The following is a 13862-nucleotide window of genomic DNA, read 5'->3' on the forward strand; positions in this document are numbered from 1 at the left end:
GACTGAAAGACGGCCGATGGGGAGCTCGATACAGCTTGATATACCAGTGGAGGGCTTTTGGTTCAATGGAAGGGGCCCAGACGAGTGGCCTCGACGAGTGGCCTCAAAGGTTGGATTATTTGCTTTGGTGGTTGCTGCGATTGAAGCCGCAGGCAAAAAATCCAAACTGTAACCAAAACTTTTTTGCGGATCTCCGCTTGGCATGCCCAGCATTGAATGTGGGGTTCTGGTGCAGCTTACATGGTCCGTGTGTACTTGGCAGATTGCTGAGCTTCACTCAGCCACACGCATTTCAGAGATGCAGCTGTGGCTGGTGCAACTGAAGGGCACGGTATCAGTTGGGCACCGAGTTCTGCCAGTCTACTTTATGAGGGCGTCGCTGCTGCCTAGTGGGCAAACAAAAGAGAGCAACGGACATTCTACTGTGTACCTATGATCAAGCTTATCAACGCGACGAAGGGTTTGGAGTCACTCAATTGAAAGAGAGTTGGCCGAGCGTGGCGGCACGGACGATAGAATGCCCAACCCCAAACCCCGAATTCATCTTTTCGACATTCCATCAAGGGATGCATCAAAACCTCACCAGCAACACACAAACCATCAGATCATGCCTGGAACGCGTCCGGTCATTTATTTCACCTTCAGAAATTATGTTGGTGACCTGTTTTGCTGGGTCACTGCATTCGCGTCATTATCGCGTATCCCTGTTCGCTTAGCGCCATTTGCGACCCAGCACCGCAGCTGTTTCAGCCTGTCGCCTCTGGTCGCAGTTGCCATCTTCTTTTCGCCATCGCCAGGACGGTAGGTACGAGGAATCAAGATTCCATCCATCGAGAGCCGTTGAGATAATGAGATATTGCCGTGGTGTTGGTCCATCCTGGTGAGGGAGCCGAAAGTTCGGATTGGCAGTTACTGGGCCTATAGTCTGGTGTAAGTGTAGGTATCCCCCCTTTTCCACTCCTTTGCCCGTCGCATCCGGCGTGTCTCGTTCGGCTCTGCTGCGTATTGTTATCGCATTTTGCCCTGCTAGGGAACAACTGTATGGATATTCTACCAGAACGTGATGAATAGGGATAATAATGTTTGCATTTGCTGCTGAAGTATTGATGTTGGTATTGCGGTGGCTTCGTCGAGGGGTTGGTGGCAGGAGAAAATTCAAGAGCTGGGTTCGCACAGAAGACACTTTGTGCCCCCGGTCTCGTGTGCGCACGGCCCACTATAGCTCGGATGTGGCCAATCAGAAACAGGCGAGCCGCATCGATAAGACCAATCAAGCCAGTCAGAGGCGGATCCCCTCCCTTCGTGCTGAGCTAGGCAGCTGTGATAAATAGCCCCGAGCTGCCGACCGGGACTGACATGTGTTTTCACCCAGAAATTTCGAAAAAAAAAAGGTCGCGGTACAAAACCACGCCGAACCCCCTCCAAACTGACCAACCAGCGCCCGCCAAAGCATCCCCAGCCACCGACCATCAAAAGGCCACCCTCCCCGGCTCGAGTTTTTCCACCTCCGAGCAACGCTCTCTGGCAAGGCTAGCAACCCCAAGCCTATAATTCTCAGCCTTTACCCCGGCCGACTTTTTTCGCCAGACTGTGAGTGGTTGCCAATTTTCTCCTTCGCTTTTTATCTTTTGGGGTTCGCGATCCAACGCGTGTGCACGTCCCCATCCACCTTGCCCACTCCCCGCCGCGCGCCCAATCGTGTGTCTTCCACCATCCACGTCGTCGTCGACATCTCACCATCGCAATTTGGACAACCTATCAGCTCCAATACAATAAACCATTCCATTTATTTCATCAAACGACTTGTCTCTCGACTTATCCCCCGACGTGCCGCTTCGATACACTTTGACTCGGCCATGCGTTGCTAATTCAACGACTCCTTGACCTAGCCGATTTCATGTCGGGTCGTTCCTGAATCCAGAAATCCCCAAATCCCGAATGGCAGTTATGGCCACTCAGCAATCAGAAGGCGCGGTTGTTGGCGAAAAGCCTGTCGCCAGCTCGCTGGAGCTCGAGAAGGACGCGCGCAATGGCGGCGCCGAAGTGAATGGGTATGTTGCGGCATTGGCTCCTTCCTTCGGAGTCGCATCAAGGTTTGCATGTCAGACTGGAAGCTGACAGCTTTGCTTCTAGCCACACCTCCCCCGAAGCCCCAAACCACACCGAAAAGGATGAGACCGACTGCAAACAAAGCCACAACCAAGAAGCTTTCTCAGCAAACAGTGCACTGAAAAGCGAGTCGGCCGATGCCAGTGACAAACCAATCCCAGACGTTCCCACAGGTGCAGAGGAGGCGCCCAAGGACGCCGAGCCCGTGAAGATGGACGTCGCGACTCCACCCGACACAGAAATGCCGGATGCACCACCAAGTCCGGCTGCCGAGATGAAGCAAGCCGAGACACAAATCGAGCTTCCAGCCGAAGTCGCGCCCGACACACAATCTGCGGCTCCATCGAAAGAAGACCAGCCAGCCAAGCCGCCCACGCCTGACGCCCTGATCACATCTGACGCAAAGAACGAGGCTCCGACCAAAGCCATGTCCACTTCCGTATCTCCCATGACCAAGACGGCCCCTACCCCCCCAGCTACCGATAAGGAGGAAGATGTGGTGATGGCAGATGCGCAGGTGACCGCCGAGAGCACTCAAGAGACGCCTGTTTCCGCAACTGTCCCGGACGTGAAGCCGAGCATCGAGAAGGATCCAGCTCCAGCGTCGCCCTCCAAGGCATCTCCTCCTCCAAGCGCGACGGCCGATACCAGCATGTCTGACCTGGCTGCGTCTGCCAAGGTGTCGCGTGAACGGGATATCGACAGTGAGGATGAACCAGTTGCCAAGCGCACCAAGGTTGACCATTCCATCGAGGCCAAGAACAATGTCAACCCCCAAGATCGCATGGATGTCGACCGCCAGTCAGCTCCCCGGGCCACACCTGCGCAGGCTGCGAACGGAAGACCCAAGTATCTCAATGACGATTCCCTCAACGACAATCCCATCACAGATTGGCAGAACCGGCAAATTCGTCAAGTTCTTGCAGGTGTCAAAAAAACCAAGGTGGGCGGCAACTTTCGGCAATCGGTTCAGCATCTGTGGCCCATGCTCTGGCCTGATTACTCGGCACGGATTGCCAATCCTATTGATATTTCGGCCATGGAGAGACGCTTGCGTGGGGACGGGCAGAGCTACAAGAATCTTGGCGAGTTCAAACGGGACTTGAATCTGTTAGTGGAAAACGCCGTCAGCTTCAACGGCGAGGCTCACGAAGTGACTGTGCAAGCCAAGGGCTGCCGTTCTGCTATTCTCGACCGTCTCTCCAAGGTCCCTGCCGCTGAACCTGCCCGCCCTGACAAGAAGGACAGCATCAAGCATCACAATATCCGCCATGCCGAACCCCGCTCTGCCGTCCACCAGTCTTCCACCGCCACGCCCCGTCCCCCAAAACCGGCGGCCCCAGCCCCCAAGCCCGCTGTCGAGAACCCTGCTTTTGCCATCCCTCCCGGCAACAACGGTATGCCGCTCATTCGGCGCGACTCGACCAAGGTTGACAGCCGTGCCAAGCGCCCCGTCAAGCCACCTCAGCCAAGAGATGTCTTTACCGACAAACGCAAGAAGAAGCTACCCCCCGAGCTTCGGTTCTGCGATGAAGTTCTCACCGAGCTGAGGAAGACCAAATATTACGATTGCAACGGCGCCTTCCTTCAACCTGTCGACGTCGTCGCTCTGCAAATCCCCACATATTACAAGGTAGTCAAGAAGCCCATGGACCTTTCCACCATGGCCAACAAGCTGCATTCTGGCGAGTACGCTTCGGCCAAGGACGTTGAACGAGACTTTGACCTGATCGTTAAGAACGCCAAGGCCTTCAATGGAGACGACCATCCCGTCACCATTGCCGGCTACAAGCTGCAGAGTCTTTTTCGCGCCGAGATGAACCGAAAGGATGAATGGCTCGCCCGCAACGCCCCTCCCGAGGTGATCAACACAGCCAGCCCACGGATCAAAGACGAGTCCGACGACGAGCCCTCGGACACGGAACCGGAGCCAGAGCAATCCGAGGAGATCACTAAGGCCCAAACCAAGATCACCAGCATCCAGAAACGACTCGATGACGAGCAAAAGAAGCTGTCCGAGATGATCAACACTGGATCGGCAAGCGAAGAGGATGTTGACATTTCTCACTCCATCATCAGCACTTTGCAGAAGCAACTGATCCGAGAGAGGAACAACCTCAAGGAGCTGACTGCCGCCGTCAAACCGGCAAAGCCAAACAAGCCTGCCAAGTCCAAGAAGACGCACCAACACCTTGGCGGCGTCACCAAGAAGACCGCTGCCGCAGGAGGAGCGGGCGGGGGTGGCCATCATGCCGCGGGAGCTGTTAAGAAGGGCCCCAAGAGACCGCCCCCCAAGAAGAAGATCAGTGAGGCTGAGAAGGCTGTTATCACCGAGCATCTGAGCGAGCTGGACGGTGTGCCCTTGGAGCGGGCCATTGAGCTAATCAAGAGGGACACGGGACAGGGAGAGAATGAGTCGGGCGAATTGGAACTTGATATTGAGCAAGTCTCCGAGGAGGCCCTGGTCAGGCTCTACGAAATAATAATCAAGGCCCACCCACACTTGAAGGTCGAGAGGGAGAAGAAGGTAGTGGACAAGACTTGGGGCCAGGCGGCGGACCATCACCACTCCAACAGCAATGCCAAGTCCAAGTCGGGCGCTGCGTCGGCGGCATCCAAGTCCAAGAAGAACAAGCCCATGAGCAAGTCGGAGCAGGAGCGCCGCATTCAGCAGCTCAACGAATTGAGAGCACAAGCTAACCGCAACCAATCCGGCAGTCAGGAGCCAATGGAGTCGATTGAGGGAACAGGCAGGGCCTCAGCCGAGCCTCCCATGGCGGTCAATGCCGACAGTGAGGACGAAGTCGATTCCGAAGAGGACTAAAGGGCGCCGTCACTTGTTCAGTGTGACACATGCCCAACCACTCTACCATCATACCCATCGCCATATTACTTCTTCTTGGGTTTCTCCAGCATCCACATCATGCGTCGACGGACCTGGCCTTTTATTTTCATCTTGGTACTTGACTTGGCCACCCCGATCCCCGCCGAAGCGTGTGATCTTGGTTACCTAGCCTTCGGCCACACAGTCAACCAGCTCCTTGTCCTGCCATCCCTCATCAGCGCTACCCCCTTTGTGTTTGCCACTTAACCAACCGTTGTCGCCAAGGTCTCTTTAGCCTTTTGGCCTGTAGGAATATTTGTCTGTACTATACTATTAACTTCCACGGTCTTGGGTCGCCGGCAACGTCGCAGCACGTTGTGGTCATGCGCGATGGGTTCTCTTGCTCACGGAAACCACCCAGAGCTTTGAGACGGCCAACATTGTGGCCATGATTCACCGTCGCACCACGGCGGGGAGTAGAGGAATGAGATGGCAAATGGCGGCGTGTTTCCTCCTGGCTCCTTTGGAGCAGTTGAAACCTTTTCAGAGCAACTTTGCTCACTCATCAGGCCCAGATAGGCGGGGAAATGTCTGAGTAGAGGTGGGGTTGTAAACCTTTGCAAGCTTTGCTGTCATTAGACGGAGATCGGTTTTTTCAGCATATCCATCACTGATATCTTACCGACGATCCGGCAGCCGCAGCTTGGGGCTTAGCAAGAAAAGCAAAGGGGAGTCATGGGCTTTTTTTCGGGAGCAATTTTGCGCTCTTCCTCAACAAAGCCTCACTGGGCCGTCTGCTTTTTCTAGCAAGACAGCAAAGTGGAGGAGTGATAGCGGAGCCAAGCCCTCGTACAGGCAAATTAAGAAAAATTGAAGGACTTGCTTCCTAGGAATCTTGTTCACCATGTCGCGTACATGTGTATGCGACGCTTGTTGCGTTGAGCGTCTTGGTTGTCATAGCGTGTCGTGATGTGCCGTCCAGTATCGTGATTTGTTTGTTGTCTTTCTTTCCAGTGGACTGCCCTAACAATACCAGGGTTCTCAGCCCCGCAGAGGAACTCTTTCGTAAAACGGCTGCTGGAGGAAATGTCCAGTGGCATTAGCCAGGGGGTGGCGGGCTTTGGCGGTTGGCGAGTCGCTCAAAATGGGTCTGCTCGTGGTGTCTTTTGTTGCAATGTCGCAAGCCCGCAATGTCCGTAGCATCTTCGCTGCGAGGACTGCGCCTTCTTGGTTATGCCCACCGTCAACATGTTGAGCAGGCCACGAAGTTCGCAGACAAGTGTTGATGGCAAGGCGGGAGCAAAGTGTGGGGGAACGACGGGGCGGAGAGCCACCGCTGTGGGCGGGTGGGCGACGGGAGCTGGCAAGCAGACCCTAAAATTCGGCATCGGCGGATAGGCAGCTTATTATCTGCTCACTCGAGGCATGGGACAGAGGAGCCCTGGGTCTGGTTGGGGAAAACAAGCAGGTTAGTATAATATTCAGCAAGCAGAGAACTGGATTTCTCCATACCTTGATTACTCCAAAGCTGTGATGCTGGATGCTGTTGGAAAACAAAATTGCCCACCGTCGGTTGGTGCATCAAATTGCTGTCCGTCGCAGATAGCGTAGATGGGTCCCGAGATGCCCTGAACAGGTAGGTAGTGAGCACATGGTAAAGAGGGGAAAAAGGAAGAAGGTCGAGATTGATGGCATGATATATTCAGCAATTAATTCGTAGTGATCCCCTCTGGTAATTACCCTGGCAATGTTGGCCGAAAAGATAGGAGCTGGTCGGCTTCGTGGAGTGATGCTGAATGTCGGGTGATGCCCTGACGTGTCTGGTGCTGGGCTTACGGTGGGCAGCAAAAGTTTCTCAAGAGGGGTTGAATTTGTTAGTGCAAGTCCAGGAAATGGGACGAAACCTTAGGCAGCCTGCTCCAGTGCTCGGTTCTTGGCCCGATAAAACTCGCATTCCAACCACCAAAGACACCATTTCCGCATTTTCAACCTGGAACCAACGCGTTGCGCTCCCACGCCGTCTTTTAGCACTCCCGCGGCGTGGTAACCAGCAACAGATGGTTTCTTCACATGATGCTGATCTGTAACAGTTCAAGTCCGAGACAACGGGGTGGGTCATGGTCATTTCTTCTCTGCTCTACTACTCCTCAGCCCAGCACCTTGTCCTCCCCCCTCAGCCTTCTTCTAGCCTCCATCAAGGCCTTCCCCAGTCTGTTCTCCCCCCACCACTCCCTATCCACCGGCCCCTCCACCGCTTGCTTCTCAGTGAAGCCAATTCCCCAGATCCGGTCGTTGCTTGCTGCCTCGACCAACTCCCTAACGCCCGTCCCCAATAACACTCCTCGAAGTCTTTCGTTCTGCCCAAACTTGGCCAGGTTCCCTCTCATCACCACATCCTGCTTGATCTGATCCCATTCAGCATCGTTGAAGCCTTTTATTTGTCTGCCCAGTCTCTTTTGCGCCTTTGGGTCGGATGTCACCAGGATCTTCTTTGCGATGGCAAGATCCTCGAACTGCACCGCTTTGAGGTACATCATGAACTGTTCGGCGGTCTTGAACTCTAGTTTTTGGGCTCCATCGATGTCGCCTGGGGGTGGTTTGGTCGTTATAGAGTAGATTTCGTCGACGGAAACGCTAAAGTGGCAGCTGTACCACTGAGAGAACTCGCCGTAGGCAGCACCCGTCAAGTAGAAAAAGAGCGGTCTATTGGGGTTGTCGTTGGTGAGCTCAGCCATCTTGTCTGGATTTTTGGTGGCGGTGTGCTGTTGAGCCTCAAGCAACTATTGGTGTGTGAACTCCAAAAGCCTTGCGCTTGTCAGCTTTTTTATGTTGAGAACTGCTCATATGAAATGCAGGGTGACAACGGTGGTGACTCTACGCCGATATTAGCGCCCATGTTAGTGTTTGAAGACTACGACCAAAAGGGCCAACCCAAAGACCAAAATTGAGTGCGCATTGCGAGACACCCAGCCGTGGTGATTCCACACCGACAATAACGCTTGTTGGCAAGTATCAAAGCTGGAGATCAAAAAGTCCGGATGCTTTCGTGACAGTAGCGTGAGTAGCAACCCTAACCCGGGCATTGATCATTCTGGAGACTCGTTGCCCCCCGGCAGTCTGCCACGTGCCTGCTCTTTGCTACATTCTTCTCTGCGAAGATGATTTGGCGAAAAAAACCCAGGATCTTGTGCAGGGGAAGAGCGTTACGGGGTTTGAGAGTCTCTTTCTGCAACCATTGAATATATTCCCAAGCTGGGTGCTATGTACGAAGCATCAGTCCTGGTTGATCAAACCTCAACGAATCCTCGTGGCAGTAGGGCCAACCACCACAACAAAAGCAAACAGTCTCATGACCTGATATGACGCCCTCATCTACTCCGTACTTGCCCTCTCTTTGTCCAGTCTCAAGGCTCTCGTCCCAGCTGACGGACGCCCAGGCGCTAGGTGGGCGCTGCACCCCAGGGATTTCTTGTGAGAACGGCAGCCCCGCAATATTGCGTCACCGACAGGGTCAAGGGTAGAGAGGTGGGGTCCGATTGGACGACGTCCCATCCAAACCACCAAACATTCCTCCTATTGCTTCCCTTGGGCTGGTGGATGATGATCCTCAAGTCCCTTGTTTCTCCCCATGCACCCCCCAATCTTTGGCATGATGCCGTGGCTTTTCTCCATTCTATTCGGCCCCTTTCAGTTTTCACCCAGGTCAAGCACCCAAATGCCGCTTTGCCGCATGGGTAGTAGAGTGCGTGCATGGTGCTGCCGCTGATGGATGATGAATACCACCATCCTCAGTGCCCGTGAACTTGCTTGCGGCGGTAAGCCCGTGACATCATCGGGGAAGAGTACGATCGTCAACCCTTTTGGATCAGCCTGTCTCAAGCGATGGATATATTCATGAGGATCCGCGCCAGCGGCTCCAAAGACATTTTCGAGAAAGTAATTCTGTGTTCCACTTTCGGTGATCTCTCACCCACACAAAAAATCTGTGTTTTTCTTCTCCTGTGGTGAAAGAACAAGTGGTGAACTGACGACCAGAACGACGAGCTGAGCTGCCGAGATGCTCGGAAAGAAGTGAGTCTCGAGTTTCGTCAATCCATCTCTCGATAGGCTACCTATACTGATAATCCTCCAAGGTCCATACGCGTCAATGGCGCCGACTGTGGTGTTGAGGCCCTGATCCTCGGGGCCATCACCTCGATTGGCGGCTTTCTTTTTGGCTATGATACCGGCCAGATCTCGGGAATGCTGCTGTTCCGAGACTTCAAAGATCGCTTCGGTCAGGTCGACACGCCGGAGGGCCGAGACTTTCAGCCCATCATTCAGTCCCTGCTCGTCTCGTTGATGAGTATCGGTACACTCTTGGGAGCCTTGAGCGCTTCTTAGTAAGTTCTGTCGGTTGCAAAATCAAAAAGCACCAGTATGCCCAACTAATTCTCTATGCAGCACTGCCGACTGGTGGGGCCGTAGAAAGAGTCTCACGTTCGGTGTCGGTGTTTTCATCATCGGCAACATCATTCAAATCACCGCCATGAACCACTGGGTCCACATGATGATGGGCCGCTTCGTGGCCGGCTTGGGCGTCGGCAACCTCTCTGTCGGTGTTCCCATGTTCCAGTCCGAGTGCTCACCCCGAGAGATTCGTGGTGCCGTTGTCGCCTCGTACCAGCTCATGATCACGTTCGGTATCCTCATCGCCAACCTTGTCAACTATGGCGTCAGGGAGATTGAGGACCAGTCCGCTTCGTGGAGGATTGTCATTGGGCTGGGCATCGCCTTTTCCTTGCCCCTCGGTCTAGGTATCTTGTTGGTTCCCGAATCCCCAAGATGGCTTGCTGCCAGATCCAGGTGGGATGAAGCTCGTCTGTCACTGGCGCGTCTTCGTGGCATGAAGAACGACCCTCAACACCAGCTTGTCGAGGACGATATGGTGGAGATGAAGGGAATTCTTGAAAAGGAGCGTGCTGTTGGCGTCGGGTCCTGGGCCGAGTGTTTTGTGCCAAAGCCCAATGGTGTGCCCAAGCAGGTGTACCGTACGATTCTCGGCATCTCGCTCCATTTCCTTCAGCAGTGGACCGGCGTCAACTACTTCTTCTATTATGGCGCCACCATCTTCGAGTCGGCCGGCATTGAAGATCCAATCCAAACACAGCTCATTTTGGGCGCCGTCAATGTGGCCTGCACCTTTTATGGCCTATATGTCGTCGAAAAGTACGGTCGTCGGTGGCCTCTGCTCATCGGCGCCATTTGGCAGGCGGCGTGGCTCGCTGTGTTTGCCTCGATGGGCACTGTGTTGGATCCCGAGAACAACCGGACTTCAGGTATCCTCATGATCGTGTCGGCCGCCATGTTTATTGCCTCCTTCGCTGTCACGTGGGGGCCGATCTGCTGGGTCGTCATCGGTGAAACCTTCCCTCTGCGCACCCGTGCCAAGCAGGCCTCCTTGGCCACTGCTGGCAACTGGCTTGGAAATTGTGAGTACTCGGCCTCCTTACCAAAGACACGATGCTGACATTGTTCTCAGTTATGATCTCCTTCCTCACGCCCCTTGCAACCGATGGCATTGGGTATGCCTACGGTTTTGTGTTTGTCGCCACCAACATCGCGGGCGCACTGCTGGTTTACTTCTTCCTCTACGAGTCGGTCAGTCTCAGTCTGGAGAACGTCGACACGATGTACGGCCAACCCGATCTGAAGCCCTGGACGTCCAAGAAGTGGATGCCCCCCGGATATGTCACACGCATGAATAGAGACGAAGACTTCTTCCACGACGACCGGGCTCAGCATGCAAGCGGAGTTGATGATTTGGATGACCGGACCACCGCTGTACCAAGCGGCAGGCCTAGCCGGGTGGTTGATGAAGAAAAGAAGGCCGACGGCGTCAACGGGCTGGGAGCCACAGAGTCGAGGGAAGAAAGGGTCAACCGGGCGGTGTGAAGGTTTTGAGGGGTGTGTAAAAGGATTGTTTTCTTGGGGCCGTATGCAGAGTGGAGTTTGGGAGCGCTTGGAGTACCCCATGTTTTTGTTTCGGTTTATTCTTTGGCGGCATGAGCTATGAACTATGAAGCATGATGATGATTCTGACCATTTGAGCACTTTTCCGTGTAAGTTGTGAAGATTGACGGGTAACGGGCGGCCGGAGGAGGAATGGATGGGATGATTCCGTGACACCGGTTTGGACTGTTGGCATGACACAAGAATAATGCCAAGACAAGATTCATTTCTGCTGAGAGCCGCCCTGCCGGAGAAGGGAGCCGCCTCTGACGTTTCCAGGCTCCGCGGGGGTCATGGGCAATTATTGGAGATGAGGGCCTCCGGGGAATTCTGAGTAGACTTTGGAAGAAAGCGTTGTCAACAAGAAATTCGAACATCTCGAACATCTATCAAGTAAACCTTTGAAGCCGCCCTGACACACCGCTGGTGGCGAGCCAGTTCATCCCGCCAGGAAGGCACTTATTGATGGACATGCCGGCGAGCGCTTGGCTTGAGCCCACGACCGCCAGAACGGAATGCGCTTGACGCGAAGTCTTTTTTTCTTCCGGGGAGAAATGGCGGCTTCCGTCCAAAAAAAGAAGCGACAACATGTAGCAAGAGCCGAGTGACACCCGCCAATGCCTACACATGTGCGATGCTGCACAGTGTTGACACGTGCTCCTGCCACTTCAACGCAATTCCACTCCACAGATGCCACAATAGGTATAAGAACGCCCTCGTCAGACCGTCCGGGACGAGCCAATCCCTTGATACATCAGCTGCCTCGAACATGATACGCTCTTTTCTGTTGGTGGCCGCTGTGGCCTCGGCGGCTTCGGCCCGTGTGATGGATAGTCTTGCAGCTGTCCCGAGGGGGTGGGAATCAGTGCGTCCAGCGTTGCCAGAAGAGACGGTATCTCTTCGCATTGCCCTCAAACAGCAGCGAGCTGAAGCCCTGGAACAAGCCGTCCTCGATATCTCGACTCCCGGACATCCCAAATACGGCAGACACCTAACCCGCGATGAGCTCAGGTCCTACACAACTCCCTCCCGGTTAGCCACTCTCGCCGTCACCCGTTGGCTCGAGGATCACAACATCCAGACTGCGGTTGCCGACAATGACTGGGTTACCTTCAGCACCACGGTCGAAAACGCCAGCCATCTTCTCAAGACGGATTTTGCCTGGTATCGGAACGTCGAGAACAACATCGAGCTCAAGCTGCGGACACTTGCCTACTCGGTGCCAGATGAGGTGGCACCACACATTGATCTGGTGCAGCCCACCACTCGGTTCGGCCAGCCTGTTGCCAAACGGTCCACCATCTTCGAGATGCACCATCTTGATGCCAATGCTGCCAATAAGATCAAGCTTGCCGCCGCCGGCCAAGCAAACTGCAACCTTACCATCACCCCGGATTGTCTCAAGTGGCTGTACGGCATCAAGTACAAACCCACAGATTCGATTGAGAACACGATTGCATTTGCTTCGTTTTTGGAGCAGTACGCCCGCTATGACGACTTCCAGACGTTCCAGAGCAGGTATATTCCAGAAGCGCAGGGGCAGAACTTCACTGTCGAGCTGGTTAACGGCGGTTTGGATGATCAAAATAGCTGGCGTGACAGTGGTGAGCAGTACCATGGCCGTTTCTCAAAGTGCTTGCCGACTCACATACGTATCTTGCCCGCACAGGTGAAGCAAACCTCGATGTCCAGTACATCCACGCAGTCAGCCACCCTGCTCCCATCCTCCAATACAGCACGGGCGGCCGCGGTCCCCTGATCCCCACCAAGACCCAGCCCAAGCCCCCGGGCACCAACGAGCCTTATCTCGAATGGCTCACCTACCTCCTCAACCAGACCGACGACAAGATACCCAAGGTCGTCTCGGTCTCGTACGGCGAAGAGGAACAGTCGATTCCCCGTGACTACGCCGTCAAGGTCTGCAACATGTTCATGCAGCTCGGAGGACGTGGTGTCTCGGTCATCTTTGCGTCGGGGGACTCGGGTCCAGGCACGCATTGCATCCGTAGCACGGACAATGCGACCTTCTTTGAGCCAACCTTCCCGGCCGGCTGCCCCTATGTCACCTCGGTGGGGGCCACGTACCTCACCAACCCCGAGAAAGCCATCAGCTTCTCGTCTGGCGGCTTTAGCATGTATCACCCAAGACCGCAGTGGCAGAGGACGGCCGTGGAGCCGTACCTGCGAACGATTGGAGACACGTATGCGCCCTACTTTGACCCCCGCGGCAGGGCCATACCGGACATCTCAGCTCAGGGGTCCAACTTCAATGTCATTGACAAGGGATACAACTCGCTGCTGTCAGGCACGAGCGCGTCGGCGCCGGTGGTGGCTGGGATTGTGGGCCTGTTGAACGCGGCGAGATATACACTGGGGTTGCCGTCGCTGGGGTTCTTGAACCCGTGGTTGTACAACAATTCGGATGCTTTCACCGATGTGGTTGTCGGGGCTGGAGTCGGGTGCCGAAGGCGTAAGGAGCTGGGGTACGGCGGCGCGTCCTGGAATGCCACGGTGGGTTGGGATCCGGTGACGGGGTTGGGCACACCCAAGTTTGGAAGACTGTTGCAGCTGGCGGCCCCGGGGGTTGCCAATGCCTAGAGCAAGAGGGGAAGGGCAGTGTTAGTGGGTAATTAATAGTTTAGTTGTAGAGTTAATGAGGGATTGAGTCGCTCACTTTGAAAGAGACGTGAGGGGCAATCTGGGTCCATCTGCGTGTGCATCTCTCAGGTTTGTGCAACGGGCTTGGATGACGTGTGAGTGGAATGTGTGGGCGGGAGGGTGGCTGCATTGCCCGTTGATCGGCGTCTTTGAGTTTGAGGCTGTCACCAAAGTCAACGGTGGCTAAAAATGGAGCCCTGGTTGGTTGACCGCGGCACCGGCTTCAGGGGGAGATGTGCCGGAGGGAAGGGGGTGCTGACTCCACTTTGTCGTTGGGCTC

General features: G+C 54.8%; 4 protein-coding genes across 4 annotated transcripts; 3 read left to right on the forward strand and 1 right to left on the reverse strand.

Annotated features, from left to right (window-relative positions):
- Positions 1-104: 104 nt before the first annotated feature.
- Positions 105-5785, forward strand: BDF1 (transcription initiation at TATA-containing promoter protein). Its single transcript, XM_062911516.1, has 3 exons — positions 105-936; positions 1373-2051; positions 2134-5785. The coding sequence occupies exons 2-3, from the start codon at positions 1939-1941 to the stop codon at positions 4931-4933; spliced, it is 2913 nt and encodes a 970-aa protein (XP_062767655.1). The 5' UTR covers positions 105-936; positions 1373-1938; the 3' UTR covers positions 4934-5785.
- A 1295-nt stretch (positions 5786-7080) lies between these two features.
- Positions 7081-7668, reverse strand: QC763_310590 (uncharacterized protein; the record flags this gene model as incomplete). The annotated part of the gene is made up of 1 exon (XM_062911515.1): positions 7081-7668. One exon carries the CDS (start codon positions 7666-7668, stop codon positions 7081-7083), a length of 588 nt encoding a protein of 195 aa, XP_062767656.1.
- Positions 7669-8321: 653 nt separating this feature from the next.
- On the forward strand, positions 8322-11075 carry HXT5_1 (hexose transporter hxt5). The gene is made up of 4 exons (XM_062911514.1): positions 8322-9004; positions 9067-9315; positions 9377-10404; positions 10455-11075. The coding sequence occupies exons 1-4, from the start codon at positions 8991-8993 to the stop codon at positions 10865-10867; spliced, it is 1704 nt and encodes a 567-aa protein (XP_062767657.1). The 5' UTR covers positions 8322-8990; the 3' UTR covers positions 10868-11075.
- A 121-nt stretch (positions 11076-11196) lies between these two features.
- Positions 11197-13747, forward strand: QC763_310570 (uncharacterized protein). The gene is made up of 2 exons (XM_062911513.1): positions 11197-12528; positions 12594-13747. The coding sequence occupies exons 1-2, from the start codon at positions 11559-11561 to the stop codon at positions 13520-13522; spliced, it is 1899 nt and encodes a 632-aa protein (XP_062767658.1). The 5' UTR covers positions 11197-11558; the 3' UTR covers positions 13523-13747.
- Positions 13748-13862: the final 115 nt, after the last annotated feature.

The sequence above is a fragment of the Podospora pseudopauciseta genome, chromosome 3, assembly GCF_035222475.1.
Source record: "Podospora pseudopauciseta strain CBS 411.78 chromosome 3, whole genome shotgun sequence".
NCBI classification, from domain to species: domain Eukaryota; kingdom Fungi; phylum Ascomycota; class Sordariomycetes; order Sordariales; family Podosporaceae; genus Podospora; species Podospora pseudopauciseta.

Excerpts from the sequence above, each read along its gene's own strand:
- BDF1 (XM_062911516.1), top strand. The coding sequence starts at position 1,939 with ATGGCAGTTATGGCCACTCAGCAATCAGAAGGCGCGGTTGTTGGCGAA. Across the intron at positions 2,052-2,133 it reads GGCGGCGCCGAAGTGAATGG|CCACACCTCCCCCGAAGCCC; the intron begins GTATGTTGCGGC and ends CTTTGCTTCTAG.
- HXT5_1 (XM_062911514.1), top strand. Across the intron at positions 9,316-9,376 it reads GGAGCCTTGAGCGCTTCTTA|CACTGCCGACTGGTGGGGCC; the intron begins GTAAGTTCTGTC and ends TTCTCTATGCAG. Across the intron at positions 10,405-10,454 it reads TGGCAACTGGCTTGGAAATT|TTATGATCTCCTTCCTCACG; the intron begins GTGAGTACTCGG and ends CATTGTTCTCAG.
- QC763_310570 (XM_062911513.1), top strand. The coding sequence starts at position 11,559 with ATGCTGCACAGTGTTGACACGTGCTCCTGCCACTTCAACGCAATTCCA. Across the intron at positions 12,529-12,593 it reads AAATAGCTGGCGTGACAGTG|GTGAAGCAAACCTCGATGTC; the intron begins GTGAGCAGTACC and ends TTGCCCGCACAG.